The sequence below is a fragment of the Macrobrachium rosenbergii genome, chromosome 26, assembly GCF_040412425.1.
Source record: "Macrobrachium rosenbergii isolate ZJJX-2024 chromosome 26, ASM4041242v1, whole genome shotgun sequence".
NCBI classification, from domain to species: domain Eukaryota; kingdom Metazoa; phylum Arthropoda; class Malacostraca; order Decapoda; family Palaemonidae; genus Macrobrachium; species Macrobrachium rosenbergii.
Window position 1 is genome coordinate 11,538,508 of NC_089766.1, and position 18,184 is coordinate 11,556,691.

The 18,184-nt window shown below is 34.1% G+C and overlaps 2 protein-coding genes across 7 annotated transcripts in view; one reads left to right on the top strand and one right to left on the bottom strand.

Annotated features, from left to right (window-relative positions):
• The window catches only part of LOC136853030 (transmembrane protein 72-like), a 296,951-nt gene extending 291,652 nt beyond the window's left edge, over positions 1-5,299 (top strand). For all 3 annotated transcript variants that reach the window (XM_067128211.1, XM_067128213.1, XM_067128212.1), the window contains 2 exons: positions 1,163-1,268; positions 4,259-5,299. In XM_067128211.1, coding sequence (XP_066984312.1) covers positions 1,163-1,268; positions 4,259-4,358 — 206 coding nt within the window. In that variant the 3' untranslated portion in view covers positions 4,359-5,299. The remainder of the gene's footprint in view (positions 1-1,162; positions 1,269-4,258) is intronic.
• The window catches only part of LOC136853027 (meiotic recombination protein SPO11), a 366,970-nt gene that overhangs the window by 344,610 nt on the left and 4,176 nt on the right, over positions 1-18,184 (bottom strand). The window lies entirely within an intron of this gene.

Genomic DNA, 18,184 nt, shown 5'->3' on the forward strand with positions numbered 1-18,184 from the left:
GAGAGAGAGAGAGAGAGAGAGAGAGAGAGAGAGAGAGAGAGAGAGAGTATATGCATAAACTTAAGTTATCACTATGGTAAATACCAGAGAACAATAATTCAATCAATGGACAATACAAAGCACGCCGAAGTTAATGTAAACACCAGGAATTCACACGTGTTATTGATTTTTTTTTTCAAAGCGTAAGTCGCTGTAAACGCCACCCCTTTATTAAGATTTACCTCTTTCTTCGGGGATAGGCAAAAACTGTATTTTTCTATTATTATCCCTAAAATTACGAGGCAAGATTAAGGTAGCTGGTTTTCCATTTTCACGGTTTTCGATTAAAGAATTCACAAATGACAATCATGCATTGCTAATTACCAAATCATTTGCTTTGGCTTTCACGAATACCTGGACGCGATTGGTACCGTTACCCAAATATTGGATTGTCATTCACCATTATTTATATATGTATGTATATGTATATATAAATACACACATATATATTATATGATATATATGTATATATATATATAAAATATACATATATATAATGTATATATATAGGTGTGTGTATATTTAATATATATATATATATACATATATAAATACGTAGTATATATATGTATAAATATTTCATATATAATATACACACATATATATACAGTATATATATATATATATATATATGTATGTGTGTGTGTGTGTGTGTAATGTACATGTATGTATATATATATATATATATTCATATGTAATGTATATACTGTATACAGAGAGAGAGAGAGAGAGAGAGAGAGAGAGAGAGAGAGAGAGAGAGAGAGAGAGAGAGAGAGAGAGAGGGCACAATGTATTGTACGTCCTTGCAGCATTACAACTTAAAAAGAAATAGTTGTGTAACGTCTCACAATCAACGTTTAAACAAAGCGACACACAAACACTAAAGCATTCACATCACTGAGCATAAAAAAAAAACAAAAGTCATCATACACTTACGTTGCACCACAACAGAAACAACACATTATACAGACGTAACTCTCCTTTTTCCTTCCATCTCCCTTCATTTTTTCCTCTCGCCCTGACTAACGTGGTAACCTTTTTATCCGTCCCACGCTCTTTCATATAAAAAAAAGATACAAATGAATATGCAGTAAATAAATGTCACCATATTTTCTCTCAACAGGTGGGATGCTGATAAGCCTCGGTTTCCTACACCTGCTCCTTGTTTACAAGAAGAAGTTGGAAGCCAAGGAGGCGTTATTAGAGGCGAAAGAGGATTCCTACGACAGGTGGGTGTTAGGAAATGCTTCTCTTTTCATTAGAGTTAATGAAATATTTCTTCCTTATAATGGTGTGATATATATATATATATATATATATATATATATATATATATATATATATATATATATATATATATATATATATATATATATATATATATATATATATATATAATTAATAACAGGACCCAACGTTAGATACCATCCTGTTTAAATGAGGTTCTGTCATTAATTGTAATAATACACAGAACAATTATAAAAGTAATCTAGTTTATATATACCTATATATATATATATATATATATATATATATATATATATATGCATATATACATACATATACATATAATATATATATACAACATATATATGATACATATGCATATGCATATATACATATAACACACAAACACACACACACACACATATATATATATATATATATATATATATATATATTCATATATATATGTGTGTGTGTGTGTGTACCCCAGTATATTCACCTAGACCCCAGTATCCGCTGTTTTGCAGTGGAACACAAGTTTATCAAGAATGTTTTTACGCTTTCTAACAAATTAGTGCTTTGTGTACACGCGCTTTAAAATAGCTAAATATCCGTAACTTTTTGGGGCAATTAGTACCAGGCATTTCGGTTTCATTTTTCAATTGGTGGGGAATATGCTTAATTCAAAATAGGTGCAGTACACGTCTTTTTTTTTTACTTCTAAGCATCTTAAGGTAATTCACCTTCCCAGACGCAAGTACAATGAGGTAATTATCAGTATATAGTATTTTGAAGACAGGTTACGGACGCATATTCCCAAAATTAAGTATAGGCAGTGAAGGAGTCAGCGCCTGCAATGAATGATATCATTCCACCAAACAATTTTTTTTTTTTTTTTTTACCACCGTTTATTTTGAATGGTTGGGGAGTAACTCTCCTCATAAAACAAACGAATAAATATTCAATAAATGAAAGAAATGGAGATCAACACCTAACCCAGAGGAATGCCAGAAATGAACTCCGATTAGTACCACTCACTAAATTTAAACATACTTCTTCCAAGGTAAAAAAAAAAAAATAAAAATAAAAAAAATAAAAAAAAAATTAAAACAAGTAAAAAATGCCCCGAAGTTTTTTCGGCGCGATCGAGTTTTCTGAACAGCGTATAATCAAGGCCACCAAAAATATAGATCTATCTTTCGGTGGTCTCTGTATAATGCTGTATGAGCCGCGGCCCATGAAACTTTAACAACGGCACGGTGGTGGCCTACACTATGTCGTTGCCAGAAGCACGTTTATGGCTAACTTTAACCTTAAATAAAAACAAACCCTACTGAGGCTAGAAGGCTGCAATTTGGTATGTTTGATGATTAGAGGGTGGATGATCAACATACCATTTTGCACCCCTCTAGCCTCCGTAGTTTTTAAGATCTGAGGGCGGGCAGAAAAAGTGCGGACAGAAAAAAGTGCGGACAGAAAAAAGTGCGGGCAAAAAAAAAAAGTGCGGACAGACAGACAAAGCTTTTACAGAAAACTAAAAATCAACTTCTGACAATGACTGACTTTTACTTTACTTTAGTGTCAATGGGTACTCTTCCCTTTTAATAATTTTCAGGCACTGCGCGGTAACAATCAAGATTTCATTCATGTTGAAGAATCAATTATTAGTCAATTACCAGACTTTTCCTATGATATTTTTCTAAAGGAAGAATTTTTACTTCCGAAATTTAAAAAAAATGCATTGAACGATCAAGCATTACTAATAATTAAAAATTCATAAATTAAAAATCCTAAGTTCAATCATAAGCAAATAAAAAAGCTCGTGAAATAAAATTCGTCGTTTTGATATAAAATCGTGAGTAAGCATGTAAGCAACAATAATAAATTACATAACCGTCTAAGTAGACAGAAAAAAGTAGATAAGACATAAAAAAAGAAAGACCACATAAACCAATAAGCTGCCTTAAAATGAAACGTTCCTGGCAAGAAAAATACCTCTGAAATATGGCATCAAATCACTCATTCACGAAAAAATATTTACCAAAAATACCTGTAATTCATAAAACACCGACTGAGACCCTGATAATGAATGTAGTTTTTATCTAATCAAAGCAGCAAATTTTGTATGACAGCAAAGAAAGAAATTCCTTTGAACTTTCCGTTGGTTTTTAAAGGAAAAAAAAGTAACGTTTTCATTTTTTTTTTCTTTCATGTCCAGTTTAATTGCATTCGTGGGGACTTCAAACGGCGATGAATATTAAGGGAAATTTATCTCGTAATTTTTTCTTAATCTAACAGCGAATGTAGATAAATCTATCTCAACAATATCTTATTAAATAGGGAAAGTCAGGTATATAAAACTTCTGAGGTCTTTCCAAAATTCCTAAAAGGAATAAGCACACATTCATGCATACACATCTCCTTGTATACATTAGACGGTGTATAAATATTCACATACTACATTTATTTAATATATATATAAAATATGAACGTTACTAGTTACTTTTACACAGTATATACAATAAATAGATATAAACCCCTTTTGCCATCTACATGCAATCTACATTTTCATTTAATCATTCATTTGCTTTTTATTTTATTATATATTAACTTATTATCAAGTTAATTATATGCGTCTATATATATATGTAGTATATATATACTGTATATATACTGTATATGTAATAGTAAAATATATATATATATATATATATATATATATATATATATATATACTGTAAATATATATATATATATATATATATATATATATATATATACATACCTATCTATATAAATCTACAATCCACTTATTTCCTCCATTATGAATCTGGGCTAATACTGATTCCCTCATCCACTTGTGCTGCCCCTCATTTACTTAACGATCCACATACGTATCTATTTATTCACCCAAATTACCCCCCCTGTTCATCTACTTCTTCAATCACCTATTTACTATTTAAAATGCTCATTTCCTTTTCACCCAAAACAGCCGATACGAGGAGGAGGTCGAATCGTCTCCGGTGGAGATCAACACAGAAGCCGCCGACCAAGACAGTTCGTCAGCCCACGACTACGTGCTACAAGTGTAGCCCCCCAAAATTAGCCCTCCCAAAAGTGTAGCCACCCTCCGAGTCACTCCCAAGTGTTAGCCCCTCTGAAAGTGTAGCTCTTCCGAGAGTGTGGCTTGATTATTATTATTATTATTATTATTATTATTATTATTATTATTATTATTATTATTATTATTATTATGGACCAAGGCAAAATGGCTATAAGCATTCTACGAAAGAATCCACACGTGCTAGAGCCAATTTAATCCGAGCGAGAAATAGTAAACATATTACAGATTAAAAGCAAATAATGAGCCGTACACCCATCATTATACAAGTAATGTGAAACTAAAATATCAATACCGGAGACATATCTAAAGTCTTGGAAGAAACAGCTCGCAAGCGCGCTACAAAGGTACCCCCGAAGCCATGCACCCAACTTGGTGATTACTTTGAGTACGAAATGTCCCGCTTCGAGGTACGAATTCGTTAGGGGAAGTCAGTCATTTGATCTTTCTAAAACAGACGTCGTGCATCAGAGACTAGAAATACAGCATTAAAACAATCATTAATATTATAATAGATAAAGTTTATCCTCTTAATAAATATAGGGCTTATCATTTCTTCATTATCAATATTCTTAAAGAAAAGTAGCATATTGTTCCTTTTCTAGACCAAGCGAACAAAAACGTGCAAAAACTACTTAATTCTGCCTCAGTTTCGAAAGAATTAATCAAATATTTAAAATAACAAGGCCCAAGGTAGGACTGGGAATATGCAAGCAGGTATGGAATTCGCAAGTTCTAAATGCCATAAGAAGACCGGTGGACTGCAGACCCACTTCCAAGAAATCAAACTCCTTAAAGGGAATAAAGCAAGAGAGAGAATTTGTGTATGAGAGAGAGAGAGAGAGAGAGAGAGAGAGAGAGAGAGAGAGAGAGAGAGAGAGAGAGAGAGAGAGAGAGAGAGAGTTTAATTAGCGTATTACCCAAACGTTAATTCCCCCTTAATCTTGCTACACTGGAACAATCGGTTATGAAAATCCATTTAACCTATTTTCTGACTGCAATCAGATTTCATTTATTCCGATCCTGTGTAAAATCTGTGTAGATTTCACTCAGATTTGCCTCAAAATTACCCGAAAACCAGTTTCACAACGATACCCTCCAAAATACCGAATAATAATACTTGCGAAGAAAATTTTGACAATATGGAATTTTTTTCAGAGAGAGAGAGAGAGAGAGAGAGAGAGAGAGAGAGAGAGAGAGAGAGAGAGAGAGAGAGAGAGAGAGAATCTATATCTTACGACTTTATTAAAGCTACTAATGCTTATATAAGCTACATTAGATATCAATTACTCGTGTTAATAAGATCACCAAAAGTTATGTGTGTGTGTATAATATATATATATATATATATATATATATATATATATATATATATATATATATATATATATATATATGTATATATATATGTATATGATATATATATATATATATATATATATATATATATATATATATATATATATATATACATAATTCTTTCATAATTCTTAAAAAACATCGTGTCTCACACATACCGTGGAAGGCGTACCATCCCATCCAAGTATCCAAGGTGGAATTAAACGAATACCAAATCCCACAACCAGCAACGACAGACATCAAGCTGGAATCTAACGTAAGTGCCAACTCCATACACGACTATACTAGTCTACCTGATAGGACTTTGAGAGGAGGGTGTCTACTTGGTCATCACACTGAACAAGACAAATTAAACAGATTTCTCGTTGCAATGACCGAACACAGTTAATATAAGACACCGGGCGTCGGAATCTACAATGTCCTCGAATTAGTCATTAATATCAGCATTCGTGGAGAGATTAAGGTATAATTAGGTTAATAGAATAGAATAGGATATAGAACTTAGGCGCTGAAAGGAAAATTGAGAGTGAAGGGTTACAAATGTGTTACAGAAGGAGACCCTCGCAGTTGCACTATGAAACAACTGTTAGAAGAGGGCGGAAAGTAAGTTGGAAGAAGGAATATGAATGGAGGTACAGCAAAAGGAATTAAAGGGGTTGCAGCTAGGGGCCGAAGACACGCTGCACAGAACATTAAGTAATGCCGACAGTGCACCGCGCGTGAGGTGCACTGACAGCACTATTAATATAAGACACCAGTTATCGAAATCTGCAATGTCCTCGATTTAGTTATTATGATCATCATTGTAGTGAGGTTAAGGTATAATAAAATTAATATAACATGTTAGAAATAAGTAAACAAACAATATATCTATAAATAAACAGTGGGGGAGAAACTTGAAAATAAAAATATTACAACTGTTTATGAAAGAATCTAACAGAATTCTACAACCCTGGAAGTTCATATAAACTATTGAAAACAAGGTACAGTTCACATAGTCGGAGGCCTATGTTTAAAAACGAATTGAAACGTTTGCTAAAACGTTTCACAAGAATCAAGGCGTATAATTAACGTAGGCGAAGACATATGTTCAAAAACTAATCAAATCGTTATTTCGCCTAGCCAAGACGTCTAGAGTTGGACACGGATTAAAACGTTCTCTTCAAAATTATTCAAAACGCTACCTAACTGACAAGTAAATCTAATGTTGGCGGATTTTGATTTAAACTCTTTCTATGGCTAGTACAGTTGGTAACGTGTTGGCCTCGTAATTGAGACTGTCTGGATGGTTACTGTCATGAGTGATGACATGGTGGGGGGTTGGGGTCACCCAGCTGGCGTCCTCCCGAGAGGCAACAGCCTGTGGGAGGACTGAAACCAACAACTTTAACTTTAACATAAGACTAAGAAATAAAGTCGCATTTATCACGATCTAAAAACCAGGATGAATGTCACAAAAGATCTTGGAACTCAAAACTATATGGACTATCATCAGTTAATAAAAATAAATAACTATATGGACTATCAGTTTAAAAAAGTAAATAACTATATGGACTATCAGTTGATAACAATAAATTATCGTGACACCAAAACCAGGCACATGAAAATGATGGTTGCAGTAATCGATAATAATAATAATAATAATAATAATAATAATAATAATAATAATAATAATAATAATAATAATAATACATAAACTAGACAAATATACTAAAACAATAACACTCATAGCGATCTATATTCATTCAGGAATGGCTACATTTTTCAGAGGAATTTTTCTCACCGGTAAAGTCCAGGCGCTTCTTCTCTTTACCTCTGATAAATAGCAGTAGATATTTCAGTGACTCTTGATCAGGATTTCTCTGTGTTATTATTATAAAATAAAGTTATACCATTTTCTTGCGGTTTATTTCATTCTCCTAAAATGAAACTTGGTTTTTTAAGCGAAAAGGCCGATGTGTAGCCCAACCAAGTGCCCATTTCTCGAGAGAGAGAGAGAGAGAGAGAGAGAGAGAGAGAGAGAGAGAGAGAGAGAGAGAGAGAGAGAGAGTTGGGTAACAACGGAGGAATAGAAAGGCCTGCCTCTTATATTTCAATGCAACACGTTCGGCTACACACATTTGTAAAATATCTTTATGAATGAAACTTAAAACAAAAGAATAACATAATGGGCGAATTTGTACCCTCCTCAGACAAGATTAAGCCAAGCAAAATGATATCACGAGTGGCTTGTAATTTAACTCCATTGCTTCTCTTGTTTTTATCTCAGACCTGAGACACAAACAATTGTCAGAGGACGATGTGTTTGACCGAGCCAGGTGGAAGAAACCTGTCAGAAACATCGACCCCACATAGGAGTGGGAAAAGATACAGAGAAAGAAGGCGAAGCTTCTCTTGTTTTTATCTAATGGGCATCCTGCTTCATTGCAAACTGCCAGTCATAGTTCTCTTGTTTATATTTCACTTATATTCCTGTCTATCTCTTCCTATAACTTCTAAATACTGTGAGCTATAATACCGAGCATGTTTTTTTTTATGAAAAGGGAATGTGAAATATCTGGACAAAGGAATATTGACAACGGAAAAACGATTTAAAAGCAAACTTCTTTCAGTAAACGTCTCCTCTAAACTAAACAAGCAAAAAATAAATAAATAAAATACACATATATTCACAGAGAGAGAGAGAGAGAGAGAGAGAGAGAGAGAGAGAGAGAGAGAGAGAGAGGTCCACAATTTTATTTCCCACGTTGTAGCCATAATCCGTCACCGGCAACTGACAGCATGATCGACGAGACTACTGTCAACTAATGACGCGGTCATTCCGAGACAGATGAATCCGTCAGCGGCGCGAGACGTCGCTGAATTTCAGAGATTAAAAGGAGCACTTTAAAATACGATACGTTTTGCGTCAGCTTGAGTATATAGGTGCGAACGGGCATAGATCAGTATACACAGAGGTACACCATATGGTATCAATTATCTATTTAATACTTTTACAAAGTGTGTGTATGTATGTATATATATATATATATATATATATATATATATATATATATATATATATATATATATATATATATATATATATATATATATATATAATATAGTATGCATGTCTGCTTACATGTATATGCATACATGTATACATGTATACACGGTCTGAATGCATTTAGATGACTACATATTTCATGAATAAGTAAATTACATTTTGCAAAAACGCACACACATTATATATATATATATATATATATATATATATATATATATATATATATATATATATATATATATATATATATATATATATATATATATATACTGTATATACATATATATATATATATATATATATATATATATATATATATATATATATATATATAGAGAGAGAGAGAGAGAGAGAGAGAGAGAGAGAGAGAGAGAGAGAGAGAGAGAGAGAGAGAGAGATATTCAACCTCAAAAGAGTTTCTTTTAATCAGATTAAATACGCTAAAAGTACAACCACCTGCAGGAAAAAAGAGCAGGGTACTGCGCATTACTGAGTTTTATGTATCAAGAACAGGTGCGGGGCCTACTGGTTACCATGGCCTGCGGTACACATCCCATCATAATGGCCTATTTGAAATTCAGCCAAGCCCTTATTTTTACACCGTACCAAACTGAAAATCAAACTGAAGCAAACACAGTGAGACAGAATTAAATCAACACTACCACGTTATGTCAACAGCTGGTTTTTAGAACCCGGAAAGAATTTAAACAACTTAGGTGTCACAACTAAAAGCCCTCAATCTGCTGCATGTAACAGATGACCTTGAAAACACGCTTTTCGCTTGGCAAAATAGTTTTCCATTAGGATTATAAATAAATACTTTCTCCCATTTGAGGATAAACAAAAAGTTGACAATAGAAACGTACATGGCCCATTAATGGGTTCATTCTATAATTTCTGGATGTGTTAAGAGGTTCCAAGAGAGGTGAGGTTACGATGTTGCAAAAACAGAACAATCCCTATGTTACAGATGCAGGTTTCCTTTTGCAATTTGCTCCACAAGGCTGAAAAGAAATACTGTGCCCTCAGTTCTGCAGAGCACATTTCAAGGATTGGTAGCTGTCAGACTAAACCAAGAGTAGTTAAAAACGAAAGCAATCACCCATTATACTGCTATACATACTATAGCCGCGATCATAGGGCCAAAGACCCTTGCACACTTTACACAGAGAAGCAGCCCACGCCTGAAGGGCTCTTCAGGGACGTCAGTAACGGATGGGTAACATTACTATAAGGAGAACCACTTATCTGGAATAGCTAAAAGTAAGACAGGGGAGAATAATACAGATTAAACATTGTTGTTATTGCATAAGTCAGTAGTAACTATATTTTTATTGAGAATGCGTTATTATTGTTAGCCTGTATGACAAGCTAGTGTTGATGCAGAATGGAAAGATGCTTAATTTCTGTATACTGGTGTCAATACAATTATGAGATTTGTTAAAGCAAAGCGAGTAAAAAACCTGGTACAGAGTCGGATATTCATGAGAAACGACGTTTGGAATTAATACAGAATGGAAAACAGATAACGCTGACTATAAGAAACCCTGAATAGGCTATCCACTGAATAGTCTACAAATACAGTGCAATATAAGGAAATGTTCCACTGTATGTGAAAAAAATAGAACAACGTGACCACGCCATTTGATTTTTACTTAAATTATATATATTGAGAGAGAGAATAGAAAATGAACTGAAAGAGAAATAAAGATAAAAACAAAAGAATAGGCTAGAGAGAGAGAATATAAGGAAATGAGAAAAAAGATCACATATGAAACAAAACCAGTAAGTCATTAAACATTTATCTTTCTCTTAAATGGATAGATAGAATGAGAAAGTAAAACTTGAGAGAGAGAGATCACTTCTAACAGGAGAGAGAGATGAAAGAGAGAGAGAGAGAGAGAGAGAGAGAGAGAGAGAGTTACACTTACAACAAACACCAATGAAGTCATTCATTACTACCCCCACCAACAAAGAAAAACTGAGAAAAGGAAAAATTTTAAGCCGCTCTATCCAGAGACTTGAGGAGTCATTTCACTAAATCCTTCCCGGATAGTAAAACTTCATTTTCCTCGAATGAAATTTTTACTGTGGTGGAACTGCAGAGGCTCCCGGAGGAACAGTACAACTTCGCACTGGCTTCCAGCACCAGATGGGAGGAAGAGAAGCAGAAGCGCTAAGAATAGCATGGGCGAATGGGAGAAGAAAATAACGGACAGAGAGCGGATGGCTACAGATAGACATTTACGTAAACAGTTTTCAAAATGTGTTCAGTTGGAATGCGAGTCATATAAGTTCCTCCTTCACTCAGTCTTTTTAACAATGCTAATAATAATCAAATTTTAAACTTATCATCTTTATAAAATCCATTCCTATGGAGCAACGTAAAGTTAAAGATGGTGGACAACTAAGCGATAACTGAAGAGTAAAACGGCTTAGTTAAATATTGCAAGCAAGTCAAAACTTAAATATACATTTATTGTAAAATCCATGTTTATCATCATGACATTGTTCCAAGAAATGCACCATACTATTCTTTACCTTCCTACTCCCAAACCCACTCAAATAAACAAAATAAATAAACAAAATCCTCAAGAGACTCTCAGCCAAACAAAACTTAAATAAACAACACTCGCCAAGATATTCATTACTATTTAACAAACAGTGTTCGTGCTCGGGGAATGAAAACGAAACTTTTGCCAGTCTTCACAGCTCCACCTTTCGATACTAGAGCATTGCAGTAACTTTCTCTCTCTCTCTCTCTCTCTCTCTCTCTCTCTCTCTCTCTCTCTCTCTCTCTCTCTCTCTCTCGTGTCACTGATCATTCACATTGTCACGACAAATTAACATACAATTAAAAAATAAAAATCTCTATTTTCTGTTCGACTCTTTCATTCCATTGTCATAGACATTAAACGCTTTAAAATTAGTGACCATGACACCTGTGACGCCAAAAGGCCCTTAGTCAATGCCTAAGCAAAATTATCCCCAGAGCAATTATGCTTAGGTAACGTAAACGATGGGGTCCAGGCGGTAGTAATATTGAGAAGACTTCACGTGAATTATTTACAAAAATATATGTTAAAATGCGGGTTTATTCATCCGAAGTGTTTAAATTCTGGGACCTTCCGCTAAGGTGGCATTACCCCATCATCAGCAGCGTGCAATAAAAATAACATGCAAATCGTTTAGATTGCAAGAATGCAATTAACCCAAATGATAGAGCTGATATGAGAGAGAGAGAGAGAGAGAGAGAGAGAGAGAGAGAGAGAGAGAGAGAGAGAGAGAGAGAGAGAGAGAGAGAGACGAGATGATTTTGGTTTTTTCTCCGTACATTATGAAAAATCACAATTTTTTTAAAGTAAATCGTATTCTTCCTAACTATACAAACCTGAGGTCCTTTACACTAGGAACTACGTTCCAGCTTCGCTGTAAAGTAATTCCTAATGCAAAGGACCGATGGTTTGTATATCGTGTAGGAACAACTGTCGCCCAAACAGGTAAACATGAAGAAAAGCTCGTTTGCCGAACGTCAGAGTAATGTTAATAAGGTAGTAGTACTGTGGACTTGCCAGATAAATAAAAATAAAAACAAAAAACCTAAAACAACCCCTTTCCGCATCTTCCCCTGCAATATTAACTGCAGTCAAAATCGGGAAAAAGTCTTCGTGTCACATCAATAGATTTTTTTTTTCACCCCTTGTTTAGAACTAGGTTTTTCCTACAGATGACAAGTAAAAAAGCTCTCTCTCTCTCTCTCTCTCTCTCTCTCTCTCTCTCTCTCTCTCTCTCTCTCTCTCTCTCTCTCTCTCCATTTTATTTTAACAAATTAATATATTATACCACTGTTTTCTATTTTCTCTGATGATGCTTCAACGCAAGTTTAACATAACAAAGATCGGTAATGATCAAAACAAACGGCACTGCCAATACTCTCAAATACCAGTGCCATAACGAAAGCTTAAAATAATTAATAACAACGATAATCTCTCTCTCTCTCTCTCTCTCTCTCTCTCTCTCTCTCTCTCTCTCTCTCTCTCTCTCTCTCTCTCTCTCAAGCGAAAAATCCACACTAATGAAGAAAATGCAAGCCCGAACTGCATTCGAATCCCGGGAAGAAATCCCACGAGGTTCATTAACACTATAACGAACGTGAAAACATGACCTTAATCATCCCAAGTGTTTCATTTCCGAAGCTTTCGACTAAAGACGGCATTTTCCCCAAATTTACCGGCGTGCGATAACATAAACAAGCATTTCATTATGGTTGCAAGAATGCAATTAACCCTGAAGAGGGGGTGAAGTAGGGAGAGAGAGAGAGAGAGAGAGGAAGCAAGCATAAAAGCACAAAAAATTGCTTATACATATCAACCGAGAGCTATAAAACAGGAAAGCAACAGAGATTAAATCTCGAGGCGAAGAGCTCACATAAATACACACGGTGATGCTTTCAGATGCCTTTATATGCTTGAGCCTGAGTTTTGATGATGAATAGAGCGATATATATATATATATATATATATATATATATATATATATATATATATATATATATATATAATATATATATATTTATATTTATATATATATATGTATATGTATATATATATATATATATATATATATATATATATATATATATATATATATATATATTGGTGTGAGAGCGACTACTCCTCAGCAAAATACGCAAGAAGGCACTAAAGCAGAAAGCGTTTTCACAAGGAAATAGGTTCTCTCGACGATTATTTTAAATCTAACTGCTATCCATCCAATTTATTTTTAAAATATGTTAAGAAAACATTGGATAAGTCTTTCATCCTCCTTCTACCACACACTTGGCGCATAAATTAACATATAAGTTTTCCATTCACGTATGACACCTCTTTCCTACCCAATCTAAAAAGGATTTTAACGAATTATTTTCCCGCAGTTGACGTGAAGCTCATATTTAAGAACCCAAGAACTATTGGTGGTATGTTTCGTCACAAAGAAAAACTGCCCCCTTTAATGCAGTCCGGTGTTGTTTATTTATTTACTTGCTGTCAATGCCATTGTCAGACATACGTGGGAAACACACGCCGACTGCTTAAGGTCAGATGTGACGCACATATTGGCGTTAGCTTTCGCACCGGGTGCAAGTTGTCCAATCCTGAAACATCAAATATTAGAAATCATACAAAACTATGCAAAAGTAAAATAAACTATAATGATTTTAAGATTATGCTAACAAGCCAACACGAACACCACCTCCCTATTCTTTGAATCGTTAGTGATCAAGAAGCTTCTTCCCTCTTTGAACAATTATTCCTCGTCCACGCCCCCCCTATATAGCCTAAACCACACCCTACCTTATGTTTACTGTTTTTTCATACCAGCAACGGAACTTCGAGGAATAAGGTCTGTCAGTTGAAATATTCTAGTTCTTTCTCTTTTTTAACAATTTTATTTTAGGTTTACCTTTTTTATTGATGTTTTACTTTATCATAATTTATTTGTACATACATACTAACATTTCCTGCTGTATTTTTATATTTTACTTTGTATTTTTAGCCTTGAGGATGAGACAAGGGTCTCGAAACGTAGGCCGTGATGAATCAAGGAAAACCATCTACCAAGCTGTCTGCTTTAGTGCCTCCTTTTGTGTGTGTGTGTGTATATATATATATATATATATATATATATATATATATATATATATATATATATATATATATATATATATATATATATATATATATATATATAATATATATATATATATATAATATATATATATATATATATATATATATATATATATATATATAATATTTACATATTTATATATTATAAATATATATAATACATATTATATACATATATTCATATTTATAAATATATATATATCATGATGTCAAGATGCATACATATAAATATAGTTAATTGTACTTAGAAAACATATTTGGTTCCTCAGTCGGAAATAATACTTAAGGAAAAACTTTGCGTCCGAGTTACATGTACAAGAGATGAAACATAGCCTATATGAAGTTAAAATATATGTACAAAAAGTCAGTCCCAGCCCTTACATTAATTATTAGACACACGGTCTTAAATATTTCCCTCATTTGTTAAATGAAAAGCGAGGCATCTTTAAACCTGGTACAATAATATTTTCCATATCAATCATTTCCACGTTGTGGATTTCTCTTACTACTTTTATATTCCCTTGCTTGAGCGACATACCCAGTTTTTCAAGGTAACCGAGCTTGACTTCGGCAGTTATTGCCCGTCTCGGTTTCTCAGCCATGTAAAAAAAAATTTATTATGCATAATGTAATCTATTTTCAAAGAGGCCATTTTATTGATTAGAAATCTTCCACGGAATACAATTATTATCATTATATATAAATACTACTGGTGTACGTAAACAGTAAAAAAAAATTACTGTTATAGAAGAGAACTAAATATTGCAAATATTAGCGTAAACATACTGGAAAGGATGGGAAGTTTAAAACCCTATCTTAACACCTTCCCCCCCCCCGCCAAATAATGCTTCAAACTATGATCAGAGAACAAAGCCAACTTATAAAAAGTGGAATATTCATTTCCGATGGACGACACGGATGTACGGGGAAACATTTGAATGGAAATTATAAAAAGTTCATTAAAATTCAATATTTGGAAACAATAGCCCTTTATTTGTACGTATTTTACAGAGATAACAGAACACATAAAAAGTTATTTCCAACAGATACGCGTGATTTCAATACACGTGTCCAGGTCCTACTGGGAGGTGTTATGTATTATATAGGTATGTGTTTAAGGGTGGTAACGTCCCTTAACCTTGTGGGAAAACAGACCTTATGTAGTCAACTAAATTGCAGGTGAAACTACCCACTCTCCTTTCCTACTTTACGTTCTATCGACTTTTCACACACCTCCCACGGCTATTATCATCATCATAATAAACGCCTACATTCAACTTAACATATACTAAGGGAATTTCTAAAAATTATATTCTGGTAATGATAAAACTCTCTAAAATTATTTCAAGTGTATATGCCGTAAGACTAAAAGAAATAGTTAACACAAGAGTCAACCGATCTGAACAGTTTTTGATCGATTGATTTATAGAATTTAGGCATACATGCTAAGCGCTGGGGCAACTAAGGCCATTCAGCGCTGAAACCTCGCAGTTGCACTATGAATCAATTGTTACGAGAGGGCGGACAGTAAGATGGAAGAAAGAGAATATGAACGGAGGTACAGTAAAAGGAATGAAAGCGGTCGCAGCAAGGGACCGAAGGCACGCTGCAAAGAACCTTAAGTAATGCCCACATTGCACCGCATGAGGTGAAATGGCGGCGCTAGCCCCCTACGGGATGAAAAGTTCTTGAGAGCATCTACTTCCAGAACATGAAAATCCCAATGTTCCTTTGTGCTTTCACATCCAGCAAAATCGTCAATATTGCTGACCAGAACGAAGAACACCGGACTAAATCTCATTAATGTGTTCTGTAATATTACTACTGACCAAACTTTAAACGCAAGAAGCAAATTCTGACCACGCTTTAAAACGCAAGAATCTTTCTCAGATATACTTAACAGGAAGGGAAATAAATACGTAGAACATTATCTACTGCGTTTTGTTGTGTAGGTTTACGTACACATTTTGGATATTAATGTGTCATAAATTAATACTTAAAAGGCTATTCTTTCACCAAAGTTAAGCAGGAATATTGCCTCTTGTCATAGCCTAATTTTCTGGAAAGGACTGCACGAGCAGTTTTTCACTGGTCTTTGATCCCGTGAAATAAAAATTCGTATTACTATTCAATACGAAACAAAACACAGTCCTTATTGTTTGCCTATTTAGCTCCAAATATACAATCCCATTGTGATTTATTGGAACAGTTGTATTATTCAGAAACTTCAAAGTCTCAATTCATCAAAAAGCCAAACAAAATACCGGTCATGTATAAAAATTTAAATGGGAAAAATCGTTTTATGTTGAGGAGGAAAAAACTGACAGTAAAAATGGTACTCAGAAAAGAAATAAAAAAAAATTACAATGTATATTCATCCATGACGTTACTGCTTGTTTTCCCTGCAATTACAATTGATATAAATGTAACAAAATACAGGTGTAGTTTACTATATTCCATTAAATGAAAAAACTGAGAAGTCACAGCTTCACGGCATTATTGTTACTCTTGCGTTGTGTTGTTACAAAATAGGTTAAAAATCATTAATAAAACAAATATGTGAGGACCTGACAGAAAACAGAATTGTTCTCTCTTGGTGTCTGAGCGGCACCAAAAAGCCGCAACATCTGAATTTGAAGAATAGGCCTATGCTATCTAAATACTAGACACCGAACCTTTCAGGTTATTATGTACCACGGAAAAATGACTCCAAAAAACATAACTATTTATTTAGCACACTCTCAATGTCTCTATAAGATAGAAACGTAGGATGCTAAGAGAGTACGCCGCAGCCATAATTATTATAATATGCATTATGTTACCTGTCCTCATAATTCGTAACCAGATTAATACAAATAGGTTATACAACCTTATGCCATGAATGATTCATGAAAATGTCTTCACCCATTTTTTAAAGGAATTAAGATGAATCAAGTACACATAACCAGCACCGAATTGTATCTTATTGGAAGTCAATACAAAAACGAGACTGGGATAAAGCACTGAACTTCACATTGGAATAGGCTAATACAGTGTTCTGAGACCCAAGAAAGAGCAAGGTACCGGACGTGACGGTGGGCAGCACTGAACTGAAAAACGTACTTCATAGCTTAAAATCAAACTAATATAAATGTCATTAATATACAGTGCATCTAAATTGGGCAAAACAGTGCCCTTAAGTCTAAGCGTACGTCACTCAGGAACAAAGCGTTAATACTGGTACAATGATTCCAAGCTGAAGATATTAGTACGTTTGGGTGAAGATACCGAACATCAAGTTAAGCAAAAGATACAGATTATCATAGGTGAGGTGTGGCAATGGAAATCGAGATAGAGCAAGTTAATGGGGATTAAGAATGTACTGGGCATTAACATGGAATAAGATAAAAGAGCATCGATTTACAACTGGTTACTGGGATATAAACTGTGGCAAAATCGTAATCATCCTATTGAGATAAGATTCAAATTATAACATAAGGGAAAAATGAGGTACATTTAGGGTAAGATACCTGGCATCAAAATAAGGCATTGGGCAATGAAAAAAAGTTGGGGTACTAGGCGTCAAGTTCGGTAAGATACTAATTACCAGGAAAGGCTAAGATGCATCACGCAAGGATAACATACTTTGAATCAAGATACAAGATGGACATCAAGTGGTGGCAAGATACTAAGCATCTACATTATTTCAGCTTAACATTTTGA